The sequence below is a fragment of the Vanacampus margaritifer genome, chromosome 1, assembly GCF_051991255.1.
Source record: "Vanacampus margaritifer isolate UIUO_Vmar chromosome 1, RoL_Vmar_1.0, whole genome shotgun sequence".
In the NCBI taxonomy this organism is placed as follows: Eukaryota; Metazoa; Chordata; class Actinopteri; order Syngnathiformes; family Syngnathidae; genus Vanacampus; species Vanacampus margaritifer.
In genome coordinates, this window is record NC_135432.1 from 10238250 (window position 1) to 10251538 (window position 13289).

General features: G+C 40.5%; 2 protein-coding genes across 3 annotated transcripts in view; both read right to left on the reverse strand.

Annotated features, from left to right (window-relative positions):
• The window catches only part of LOC144055072 (plakophilin-4-like), a 37935-nt gene extending 34846 nt beyond the window's left edge, over positions 1 to 3089 (reverse strand). Inside the window, exons 1-2 of one of the 2 annotated variants that reach the window (XM_077570728.1) lie at positions 2708 to 3089; positions 1305 to 1496 (exon numbers count right to left, since the gene is read on the reverse strand). In XM_077570728.1, the coding sequence (XP_077426854.1) occupies positions 1305 to 1442 (138 nt within the window). In that variant the 5' untranslated portion in view covers positions 1443 to 1496; positions 2708 to 3089. The remainder of the gene's footprint in view (positions 1 to 1304; positions 1497 to 2707) is intronic. The other variant, XM_077570739.1, reaches the window with a different exon arrangement.
• Positions 3090 to 5296: 2207 nt separating this feature from the next.
• On the reverse strand, positions 5297 to 13011 carry c1h7orf57 (chromosome 1 C7orf57 homolog). The gene is made up of 8 exons (XM_077570751.1): positions 12855 to 13011; positions 11635 to 11689; positions 11366 to 11545; positions 11199 to 11286; positions 10783 to 10912; positions 10468 to 10532; positions 10282 to 10382; positions 5297 to 8060 (listed from the first exon to the last, which is right to left on the reverse strand). The coding sequence occupies exons 2-8, from the start codon at positions 11675 to 11677 to the stop codon at positions 8002 to 8004; spliced, it is 666 nt and encodes a 221-aa protein (XP_077426877.1). The 5' UTR covers positions 11678 to 11689; positions 12855 to 13011; the 3' UTR covers positions 5297 to 8001.
• Between the last annotated feature and the right edge of the window lie 278 nt (positions 13012 to 13289).

Here is a 13289-nt window from a genome sequence, read left to right on the forward strand (position 1 = left end):
CACAGCTGATATATGATCAGCTGTGCATAAGCCTGATAACGATCCTGCTGATTGGAATCAGCTTGTGTTGGAAGAGGGAAACCTCCAAAACCTGCAGTTTGAAACCTAATGCTCTAAATAGACGCAACGTTTGTGAACTTGTACATGAAATCATTTAAAAATGTCATGCCAGGCAGAAAGAGTTTCGACTCAACATCACACCTAGATTTTGTTCATCCTTTAAATCAAGTCAAGTCGTTGGTTAATTCATAACAGATGTTATCTCAAGGCACTTTACGCACAGAGCAAGCCAAGAACTAAACTCCTCATATATTAAAGAAAACCAACTGAACCCTACATGAGCAAAACACTTGGCAACAGAGGAAAGGAACTTAACTCATTCACTGCCATTGACGGCTATGAACGTCAAAAATTCATTCGAACTATTTCTATTAGTTAATTTTTATTTTTATGGAAACCTACAAAAAAAAAGATTGTACATTTAGAGCAGATAAAATTTCTGATTAATCGTGAGTTAACTAGTAAAGTCATGTGATTAATTCTGATAAAAAAATGTAATCGCCTGACGCCCCTAATTTTGAATAATCTTTTCTTTAAAAAAATAATTTTAATAATTTGTTGATTTTTTAAATAATCTTTTCTTTAAATAAAAACATTTTAATATATATTTTTTATAATTTATTTTTCATTTTTATAATTTTAATTGTTTTGTTATTTTTAATATTTTCTCTTCTTTTTTTAAACTAAAGATTATTAAAAATTAGGCGATAATTAATCGCATGACTTTTCACTTTAACTCCCGATTAATGACAAATTTTATATCTGTTTTAAATGTACAATAAAGAAAATTTTCTAGGTTTTCATACTCTTGTTCACAAAAGTGGAGGAAAAAAAAGTTAAACTTATAGAAATAGTTCAAATGAATTTTTGACGTCTATAGCCGTCAATGGCAGTGAATGAGTTAAGGAAGAAACCTCCAACAGAAGAGAGAAAGAAGTCAGGTGAGAGGCGTTGATTGACCGACGGAGGGATGAGAGAACAATAGCCTCAATAACAATATCAGTCCCATGATGACAATATTTAGTAAACCCTCCAAAAACGAACTTCCTTTCAGTAGGCAACGTTTGATCAAAATGAAATTCAAATCTAAACTTGAAAACATACGTAGAATTTGCTCTGTAAATTTGAATTGGGTCCCCAAAGAGGTGCAACTTCTTCCGCGAGATGAAGACAATAAGGCAGCAGGCAGGTCGTGCGGACGTGCACACAAACACAGCCAGGGAGTCAAATACACGGCATCCCACCTGTTCTTTGACAGAAGCCAGCAAGTTGGTGGTTGTGTTGGTGTTGGAGGTGCCTCCGGTGTCCGACGCTTTGCCGCGGCCGCTTGCTCCATCTCTGACCGCCATTGGCCCCTCCCCCTGTGAGTCAACTTCCTCCATCTCCGCTAACTTGTCGCAAACGAGTCCAGAGTTGGGCTTCTGCTGAGGTGGCGTCTGTGAGACAGAAAGAATTAGGGGTGGGAATCTTTGAATGTCTCACCATTCGATTCGATTCCGATTGATTTTCGATTAAGAACGATTTTTGATTCAAAATGATTTGATTGACAATGATTTTTGCTTCAATCTATAGATGTGCAAGGAATTGTAATGATCTACTCCAGTCTGACTCGCTAATGCTAATTAGCGCGCTACTCGCGACACTTTTATCACTCAAAAGAACGGCTCCACACTGCAAAAAAAAAAAAAAAAACTTTTATTGGAATAACTTGATCGTGACTTTTTCCTTCTACTCTCTAATGTGGCTACAACCAAACAGTGTATTAGACCGCGTGGAACCACACTGCCCCTAAGTGGCCAAATCGGGTACAACATGAACAGCGCTCCAAATAAAGGCACACACAGACAAAGGCAAGACCGTATAAAATAATTTAAATAAAATCGATTTTGGGACATTTAAAATCGATTCTGAATCGTACTAAATGAGAATCTATTTTTTTGGGCACACCCCAGAAAGAATGTGTGGACTCTGTGGTATTTGTATTTACTGTACACGGGGATATAGGGACCATTTTGTGATTTAGCAACTGTCATAATCCTGCGGGGATTCATTTGGAGCAGTTTCAGGGGGAAAAAATGTGGTGACTGACTGAACCTCATGCAACGTCCAAATTCCTAATCCTTTGCACCCGTGCAGGTTTAGATTGTCAATGACATTAAGCTCTGGGGGGGGACATCTTAAGAAACCACTGCAAAATGATCAGTTTATGCAAACAAATCTTCATTGAGATGCAAAGAAACAGAAGTGTTTGTCTTTTTTTTGTAATTTTTATTTTTATTTTTTACAAACGACAGCATTGTGAAGTCCTCTTATTGCTCTTTCATTTAATTGTTTAACCTAGCAGTGGTCTCGGTTTTTTTTCTCCCCAGAAGCTGCAGGCTAAATCAATATGACTAAATGGCAAGCATGACATACTTAACCTATGCAATGACTGCATGTGCAGTAGTGCAAGCACACCGCACAGAGGGCATTTTGTTTCTTGAACCGTCCTCCAGCAAAGGCAAGGACGAGGTCGGCAGCGACTCGCCGGACCCGACGCGAGGAAGGCAGCTGCAATGAAACGGAGCCTCCCTGCCTCCTCCCTCCGCTCGTTCGCTCGAGCCGAACAGTCTGCCTGCCTGGCAAAGCGGCTGTCGGTGCGACTCACCGGCCAGATGTTGCTGTTGGAAGCAGGCCACACCTGGCACGCTCCGTCCAGTTAGGCATCCATCCTCCTTCTCATCCTCCACAGCCGCGACGGCGGCAACATTTCCAAGACGGCAAAAATAAGTATCCACACGTACGCACGCCGCAATTGTGCCTTATTGTATGTTGGATGCTTCGAGACAGAGCGTGACTCTGCGCGTGCACGGGTTTTTAATAATGAATAATAATATATGCACTTCAACCTCTGGTGGCGTCCGCGCGGAAATCTGCCGCCCGCCCACCAACCGCCGAGCCAGTGTTACCGATCAACGGCGTGACGTCACCATGCGGCGATGGATTGTTTTTTGATCCGAGGGTCGATCGAGCGCCGATTCGCGCCCGCGGCGGACACGTGCACGCGCTGTTAAGTCATCGAGAAATTATAATAATATAGAGCGTTGTGTGCGAATAATAATAATAATAATAATAATAATAAACTATTTTTTTTTTTAAATCAGATTAATCACATCTTAAAATTTTGAGTAATCACGATTAATCGCTTAATAACAAATCGCTTTTTTATCTACATCCCCACCCCCCCCCGCCAAATTTGAAGAGCACCGGTTATGTGTTCATTCTTTTGACATTTAATGTTATGGGGATGTCTTCAACATCTTTTGATCCACTGCACACGCTCATCCTCCTCTTTTTCTAATCAGTTAATTACTTGCATAATTTAAAATGGGGAAAAAATGACCCCGATATTTTGACATTTGAAAACAAATATTCAAAATGTGATACGCAAACATTTATTAAATGCTTTACTTTAAAGGATGAAATTACGTTTATTGCTCAAACACAACCTGCGCTACCTTAAATGTAGCCATTCACGCCAAAGGCTAATCTATGGTCAAAATTAATAGTGCGATTAATCTGCTTTAATTCATGATTAATGCGATAACTTTTTGTGATGAATTAATCAATTAACGCTTTAACTTTGACAGCACTAATAATAATACAAGTCATAACATGAGTAAAACTAGGATTAAAGGTTGTGCTAGCTGAGCGTTGCTATTAAATGTATTTTGTAGGCTATAATGCAATTTCATTCCTGCATATTTATGAAAGACAGCATAACACTTTAATCATTTTAGTTTGTGACTAAAACGACAACTCGGCCACTGCAAAAGGGGAATGTGTTTGATTTATAGGTTATACTGTAAATGCAAAAAAAAAAAAAAAACTATAGTAGCCTATAAGTAAACAACTCACTTTGATACAGTTGATCACATTTACAGTAGGCTATGCATTTTTTTCTGGAGTGTACCTCTAGTGCGTTTTTAAAATGAAAAAAATGGACCTTAATTAGATTTGATATGAAATGCAATGCTTAGCATGAAGACTCTTTGATCTCTCTCATATGAGTTACAACGTTAAATGGCATCCAGTCAGTTTGCTTTTATAACATGAACACATGAAACAACAGCTATAGCTTCTGTCATTCCAATTTAAACAGTCAGATGACAGTGCTGATGCCTCTGAACACCTTAAATGTTTCATAGCTATAACTTTTCTATAGAACAAATGTTAGCTATCTCAAAACTAACAGCATAAATGGTGAGTTATGAATGTTCAACACGCTGCTACATGTTGGAAAATATTGTGGTAGAACATATCCTGGTTTAAGGGTTCCTGTAGCTCTGTGCTGGTAAGGGATGAAAATATAGGATCATAAAATTTGGACAATTTCAAAAACAAAGATAAACTTTCTGGCCATGATTCCCAAAAAGGTACAATATGTTTGACGCAAACACACAGCATTCCTCATCGTCAAACGATCATACCATGCATGGCGGAAGCATCATGCTTTAGTTTAGGGGTTTTCTTCAGCTGGAACTGGGGCCTTTGGTCAAGGTAGATGGAATTATGAACAGTTCCAAATAAACAGTGCGAGTACAAAACCCTCAGGGTGCTTCTAATAGAATAACAAAAATGTATGTGTCTAATTAGAGGCATAATAAATGGTGATCGGTGTAAATTGAGTTTGATTGTGATATAAGATAATTCTTCACAAAGCCATAATTTAATGTATTTTTTTTTTTCTAATCGAGCTGCAAAGGTTATAGGTCACATTAACTCATTCACTGCCATAAATTCATTTAAAAAAAATAGGTGACAGGCAATTACATTTTTTTTGTAACTAATTAATCACATGACTTAACTCGTTAACTAATGATTAATCACACATTTTATTTCTGTTTTAAATGCACAATAAAAAAAAATCTAGGTTTTCATACTCTTGTTAACAAAAACTAATAGAAATAGTTCAAATGCACGCACGCACATACTCACCCACATACAAAAAAAAATTTAAAAAAATAAATAAAAGAGCAATGATGATGACATGTCAAATCGGTAAAATTACCGAATGAACAATACTGAGCTCTCCAGAAAAAAGAAAAAAAAAAGAAATAGTTCAAATGAATTTTTGACGTTTATAGCCGTCAATGGCAGCGAAAGAGTCAAGTGTGGAAAAGCTTTGAGAATTAATAATTGATCTTGGTCTCACTTAGCAACGCGCCGATAACAACGGAGAAATAAAAGCCAAAAGCAGGACATGCACATGCGCCATTTATTGAAATAAAACGTGTGTGAGAGGCATCACATCAAGGTGAGTCACTCCATGCGCGCATGGCCGACGTTTGCTGATCAAAGCCCACAGATGGACAAAGTGCTCACAAAGCCGCACAAGGTTCCCGCTTTGATCAGCGCCAACCTGTTGCGAGTTCAACTGGCGATATACATGAATAGTCAATAAAAGTAGCCGTGCTTCAAATAGAACAGTATCGGAAGTGGCAACACTTCGCCGTGCTCGTAGTACTGAAACACGACATCACATCAGACAGTGGCTGGTTTTTATGACATTTTAATAAATGACAGTTGTGTTCTGGACATGTCTTGGTAGGATTTGGATTTTCTCATCACTGTCAAGTTTTTATATTCATGGTTTAAGTCAACCTTAAACATTTCTTGACAGTAATATTATTTATGACCTCACTTGTCTAAATATGACATTTTGATTAATCTTACATTTGCGAAATATGAGTTATAAAGCAAAATCCATCCTTTTTCATCCATCTCGGGGGCCGGCCATTTGGCCACGTGCTGTCGAGTGAACATGACATCACAGTTGCTCAGGTAACAACTAATCCCAGCTCAGCTTTAGAAAACAGGTGAGCTGTGATTGGTCGCTACCTGACAACTGAGCAACTGTGACGTCATCTTCAGTCGCCAGCAAGTGGCAAAATGGCCGCCTTCTGATATTGATAAAAACTGCTGGATTTTGCATCTTAATTCATATTCCACTAATTCAATATGAACCAGAATGCATAATGCATTATTGTCAAGAAAAGCAGCGAAAGAGATAGGCGAGAAATCTAGGAATGTTTTGGGATGCTCCAATTATATTTAGGCCCCGTCCAGATGGAAGCACAGCCGGCTTCGTTTCTCAAACAAATCTCGTACAAACAGAAGCATTTCAAGACTTGCGTCTGTCCAAAAGAAAACGCTGAGGACGTTTAACGACTGTAATGTATATGCCAAGTCTGGAGTGGCGCTGTAACGCAGCCACGGGGAGTTAACGGAAAGCATAGAAGAAGAATCAGCGAAGAAGACGAACACTTTTTTTTCTTTCTAACTTTAGTGCAATCTACAGAACAAACACGGCTTTGCATGTATCAAAACAACATGAAAAAGACGAACACAGGAGAAGTGACAACGGCGGCTGATTCAAGTACAACACCGCTTGTTGAAGGTGGGAAGAAGCTAAATATTTTGTTGAAAGCTAACGGGGGCTGCGCAAAACGATTACGACGCGGCTATCTGCCATTGTTGCTGACAGACTGATGGTTCGCGAGAATTGGCGCATACGTCATCGAGCTGCAACCATTACGTCATCGCTGGAGGAGTACCCTGCATAAGGTGTCCAGACGGACGCGTTTTGAAATCTTTCCACTCTGGAGCCCGGTTTCAAAAGTGATCGGCTTCAAGCTACGAAAGCGCGCCATCGTGTGGACGAACGGCCTCAACGGTAAGAAACTTGTGAGGATACAATAATGGCTTTCGTGTGGACGGGGCCTTAGACAAGTTTCCAGATTCACTCTTGCCCAAAGAGGGAAAACGTGTTGGTTTGTCATGAAATCCACAAACTGCATGTGCAAGGTCCATCTGCTTGGTTAGTATGTTGAAAAGACTCAACTCATGCTTACAGCGGTCTACGATAGTATTATTAATTAGCTTGTTTGTCTGCAAAATATGACACCGAACGTCCCACCAGTGGTTGACTATTATAATGAATATCGAAGGCTTGGCACAGGCACATCTAGAACTGCAATTTGACTCATTTTTATTCTGCTTACATACAGAACATGAGACATGAGGGGGAATACAGTATTAAACAAATATTTTGCAGAACTGGAATCTAAACATCACTTTGTAAGAGCGGCTTTACAGTCAGCTCGCACCTGCAGCTCCAACACACAGATTAACTCATTCACTGCCATTGACGGCTATAGACGTCAAAAATTAATTTGAACTATTTCTATTAGTTTCACATTTTTTTCCACTTTTGTTAACAAGAGAATGAAAACCTAGAAAAAAAATTATTGTACAATTAGAACAGATATACATTTTTTTGATAAATTTTGAGTTTAAATAAATAGGTAAATTTAAATTTAAATTAAACCAAAAATAAAAAATTATTAAGAAATTAGGGGCATCAGACGTTTTTTTTTATTGTAATTAATCTCATGACTAATCACGTTTTATATCTGTTCTAAATGTACAATACATCTTTTTCCTCGGTTTTCATACTCTTGTTAACAAAAGTGGAAAACGTGAAACTAACAGAAATAGTTCAAATTAATTTTTGACGTCTATAGCTGTCAATGGCAGTGAAGGAGTTAATTTTTTTTACTTCACTTAAACGCAAATAAATTAGCACAAACACATCAAGAATTGACTCGATTATCACACAATAAGGCCGGCAAACCGAGCAGCTCAAAAGCATGCTTAAAGATGGAAAGGTTTTAAGAAAGTCAAATATTTAGTTTTCCGCATGGCTTGCGTGTTACCTGTCAAATCGAGGAATTGCGTTACAAAAACAAAAACGACATCATCACATCTACTCAATTAACCGTTTTTCTCCAAACCAAAGCAAATCAACGGTAGGATTCATCCCTCTGCATAAACATGAGCACAAACAGTCAGTGAATGAACAAGAAGAGTGAGAGCGTGTGAGAAAAGCGACTCGGCACACTAATCAAGGTCATCCACATCCTCCGTGGCGACGGTGCTAGTTTGCTCTGAGGTCACACCTGCAAAAACAACAACAACAACGACGACGAAAATCAGTTCTGGGAAATTGCAATGGCTTGCACTAAAAAGCACACATAATGAACCTGGGCCTGACTAAAGGTTTGCACGTGCATAAACGGGCCCAAACTTGATCACTCATGAAAACAGATGTGAAAGCTGACCTATTAATAATTAAAGGATTATAAAAGATTACATTTGCCAAACAGAAAAAAATGCTGCGCAGTTTATTTTGTGCATGCTGGGAAGGAGCACATCAATAAATACTGTAAATTAATTTAGCAGCTGGTTTCGATGTCATTCGACAACACCATGCGTAAAGATGACTGAGGGTAGAAAAAGAGAGTAGATGGGGGGGGGGGGGGACTTTTCTGAAATGCCAGAAACCAAAATGATCACAACATATGATGTATTTGATTTATTTAGCAATACAATTTTGGAGCTTCTGAACGATCTATGGGCTGACTGAGCCAATCACAAGAAGGAGTCATGCCATATCATGCATTTCCTTGCGTCTGAAACATTCTATTCAGGGGTGTTGGAGAGGAGGGTCCGTCGGGAAGTCCAATCTCGGATCCAGGAGGAGCAGTGTGGTTTTCGTCCCGGCCGTGGAACGGTGGACCAGCTCTACACCCTCGGCAGGGTCCTCGAGGGTGCGTGGGAGTTCGCCCAACCAGTCTACATGTGTTTTGTGGATTTGCAGAAGGCGTTCGACCGAGTCTTGTGGGGGGTGCTTCGGGAGTACGGGGTACCGATCCCCTTGATACGGGCTGTTCGGTCCCTGTAAGACCGGCGTCAAGAGTTTGGTCCGCATTGCCGGCAGTAAGTCTAATTTGTTTCCTGTGAGGGTTGGACTCCGCCAAGGTTTCCCTTTGTCACCGATTCTGTTCATAAATTTTATGGACAGAATTTCTAGGTGTAGCCGAAGCGTTGAGGGGGTCCGGTTTGGTAGCCTCACCATTGCATCTCTGCTTTTTGCAGGTGATGTGGTGCTGTTGGCTTCTTCAAGCCGCAATCTCAGACTCTCACTGGAGCGATTCGCATCCGAGTGTGAAGCGGTTGGGATGAAGATCAGCACCTCCAAATCCGAGGCCAGGGTCCTCAATCGGAAAAGGGTGGCATGCCTTCTCCGGGTCGGGGAGGAGATCCTGCCCCAAGTGGAGGAGTTCAAGCATCCTGGGGTCTTGTTGGATGGAGCGGGAGATCGACAGGCGCATCGGTGCAGCATCTGCAGTGCTGCGGACTTTGTATCGGTCCGTTGTGGTGAAGAAGGAGCTGAGCCGAAAGGCAAAGCTCTCGATTTACCGGTCGATCTACGTTACTACCCTCACCTATGGTCACGAGCTGTGGGTCGTGACCGAAAGAACAAGATCCCGGATACAAGCGGCCGAAATGAGTTTCCTCCGCAGGGTAGCCGGGCTCTCCCTTAGAGATGGACTCAGCGTCGAGCCACTACTCCTCCACGTTGAGAGGAACCAGTTGAGGTGGCTCGGGCATCTGGTTCGGATTACCTCCTGGATGCCTCCCTGGAGAGGTGTTCCAGGCATGTCCTACCGGCGGGAGGCCCCGGGGACGACCCAGGACACGCTGGAGAGACTAAGTCTCTCGGCTGGCCTGGGAACGCCTTGTGATCCTGTCGGAGGAGCTGGTTGAAGTGGCTGGGGAGAGGGAAGTCTGGCCTTCCCTCCTCAAGCTGCTGGCAACGCGCCCCGACCCCGGATAAGCGTCAGAAGATGGATGGATGAAACATTTCAGCACATGGCGGAAAAAATGGTGCCAGCATCCCTAAAATAATTTTTCTGTCACAAGTTTGAATGAATATTATGCAGGATAGACACATACACCAAATTCTCATTCACTTGGGACAAAGTAAATGAAATAAAAATGACTTTTATAAGATTGTTGGCTTCCTATACTGAAGCAAAATATTTCTTTGTCTCATAACTCAGTAATGTGTGTTTGCCTCTACCACTAACACTTCCAATTCCATCACTTAAAACTTCAATTTTCACTTGTGGTGCTCTCCCATATTTTTCATGGTGAAAACCACCAGAGCAAACTAAAGCGCAAAATCTCTTTTTTTATTATTATTTTTTTTAACTTTTTTTTTTTTTTTTAATGGCAGCCCTGACCACTTTTTTACACCCGTTATCAACAGCACATGCAATCTGTTAGAATGTGAATTTGGGATTTTAGTAAATCAGGTCTTGACGTCTGACGTACTTGAGGCATCGTCGTCATTGGTCGACTTCTTTTTGTCCTCCATGTAGCCGTGACTCAGCAGCTTGGACATGCTGACCGGGGCCATTTGCTTACTTTGAGACCTATGCAGACAACAGATAACGTGAAACTTGAGCGAAACCTTCATCCTTGCTCATCTACATCTGTGCTGCTGTGGGATGTACTCACGTTCTCTTGTACTTGTTGTTCACAGACAGCCCCTCCATCATAGTGGCGGTACCATCGGGAGACATCTGCGGAATGAAAAGGTGAGCCGGGCTTATCATGCAATCATTTGGCTGACGTGCATAATGAAGAAAAAAAAATGTCTGCGGTGGACCACGAATGATGAAATGATTGACAACAAATGAACATAAATGGGAAGCACAGCCGGTGATGACACCATGATGATGGAGCAAAGTCAGATTACCAAAAAAACGGCAGGCAAAGGGGGAGGGAGGCGAATAAAAAAACCAAACATGGTGACTCTTTTGATGTCTTCACCTTATCTTTATCATGAGTAACTATATCAGTCTCTCTTTCCCAGGACGAACTGTTATCAGTGCCAAACGGTGCAAGCAAAGGCTGCCTGCCGCCCTTCGCCTGGCTGTTGGGAGACGTTGCTTTGCTGCCGCTGTAAGTACAAAACCACCGTGACATGCGATGAGCCGCACTTTGCATTCTGCGGCTTAGAAATGTCATCAATGTGCCGGACCAGCTTAAATCGCCGGCCGACAAAATGTTAAAAAGGTTTTATCTTTTTATCTTGAGCGAACCGATGCGGAGTGACATACGGACGCATCATACAAGGACATCACTCATACAATTTTTATACTGGGGGGGAAATACCATCCATCCATCTTCCCCAAATTGAGTTGAAGAATGGATTTCCCTGTGCCAAGATGTTTATGTTCACTTACTTGTTAGAGTCGTCACCCGAAAACCAGTTGTTGGTATTGTAGCCTGTCGCGGGTTGGTCATCCACATCGGCGTCATGGCTCAACAGACCTGCGGCACACAAATAATCACATTTCCAAAACATGGCGTCATAGTAAGTAGGAAATCGGAGTCACTGAATTATTATCACCTTTATGCCCCCCTTGCTTTGCCAGCTTGACATATTCCGAGTCGGACTCAAAGATGCCAACCCGTCGTCCGCTGATCCTCTCGACAACTGTGCTCTCGGCAGCATCCTGAGAGAGGCCGGGGATCTGAGACGTTGGTCCAGTCACACCGCTGGCTGCTGCTGCTGCTCCTGGCTTTATGCCTGCAACCAATGGACAATTTCGATTTGATCCCAACTGAACTGTTAGATGACAGTTTTAGACCAGAAAATTCAGTTTTTCATATTATTACCTCCAGGTTTGGTTCTTCGATGGTTGGGTACAACAGCACTCATAGTGAAATAAATCTGAAGGACAAAAGTGTGCCTTTAAAAATTAAATACATTTAGCAATAAATTGATAAAAAAAAATTAAAATAATTATGATAATTAAAATGCAAATCTGTAAGAGTAAAAGTAGTAGTAGAGCAAAAATTATTCCTAGATCTTTAAGTTGATTTCATTTTATAACGCAATACTATACTTTTCAAATACCTGCGACTTAAAATGTTTGGGCATTTTATAAGCAATTACTACGATCAGTTATAATGTAGGCATACAAATAATAGACAGCAGATAAATAACAGAATCAAATTGCACAATGCACACGTGTTTCTTTATATTTTGTAGATAACGCATTAATAATAGTGTTGTAATTAGTATTTGGACTTGTAAAAATGCTCCAATACCGCAAACAATACTAGTAAAACTGTGATTGGCTCATAAAATTTCCTTCTATCACACCCCTGCGACTTGGATAACCATGGCAAGTCTACAGTATAAAGCTATTAAAATACAACACATTATTGTTTCGATTATTTTTATTCTATGATCTACTGGTCCGGCCCACTTGATACCAAATTAGCAGGTAGGACTACTATCTTTTTCACCCCTGCAAGTTTCATATTACGCAATAGTAGAGAAAAAGGCGCCCCCTGTAGGCGGTTTACCAAACCTCCTCACCAAGAAAACGTTCATCAATAAATAAATGAATCAATGAAACTTGTAAAACGTGGCTGGCCAAGGCAAAAATATTAATATTATTATTATTTTCAAGTATTAACATAAAAACGTATACTGTGTACTAACGTGTAATGGCATCATGCTGCTGATATTACTTTCGGCTCATTTAATTTAATTTTGACCTGATAAAATGGTCAACCGTTTCCCCGCAAACTACAATCGAACAAAAACAGTCACCTAATGCTAACAAAGGCACAGTTTAGTAGTAGTAGCTGCAACAAGGCTCAGTTGTAAATACAGCATTATAGTCAGTAGTACGTGTAACAATGCCTTGCTAATGCGTTTAGCCGCCTAGCGAATTGACACAGCAGATAGTCCGTCAGAGCACAAACGACGAAATTAGTCAGTAGTTAAAAAAAATGTATACATATATATATATATATATATATATATTGCATAATCGCTTGCTAAAATGTGCTGTGATGCGGATGCACTGTTTGGAGGGATTTACCGTCTGCTGCTCGTTATCCTGCAAATTTAAGGGACGATCGAATATCGGCAGAAGGTAGCTACTTCCTGTCACTTCAGCATCCACTTCCTTTCAGAGTCAAAGATCGTCGATTAAGGCATAAGGATCTGTTGGTTTTCTTATTCTTTGTTCAGGTTGGCGTTCACACAGATGTATTTGGAATTTGGTCACGAGTGAGAGGCCTTTCACATTGACTGAGACATATCACACCTCCCGACACACACACTGATCATGTGTCCGGAAACGGGTTTTAAAAATTTGTAATGCTGATTTTAAAAAATGGCTTCATTTATTTTCTACATCATTTTTTTACAGTTTTTTTTAGGTATTTTATTTTTTTGTTTTTAAGTTTGTTTCACTGATAAAAGCTCGTACAATTGTAATTTGTAGTTATGTTTAAAAAATAATAATTCCACT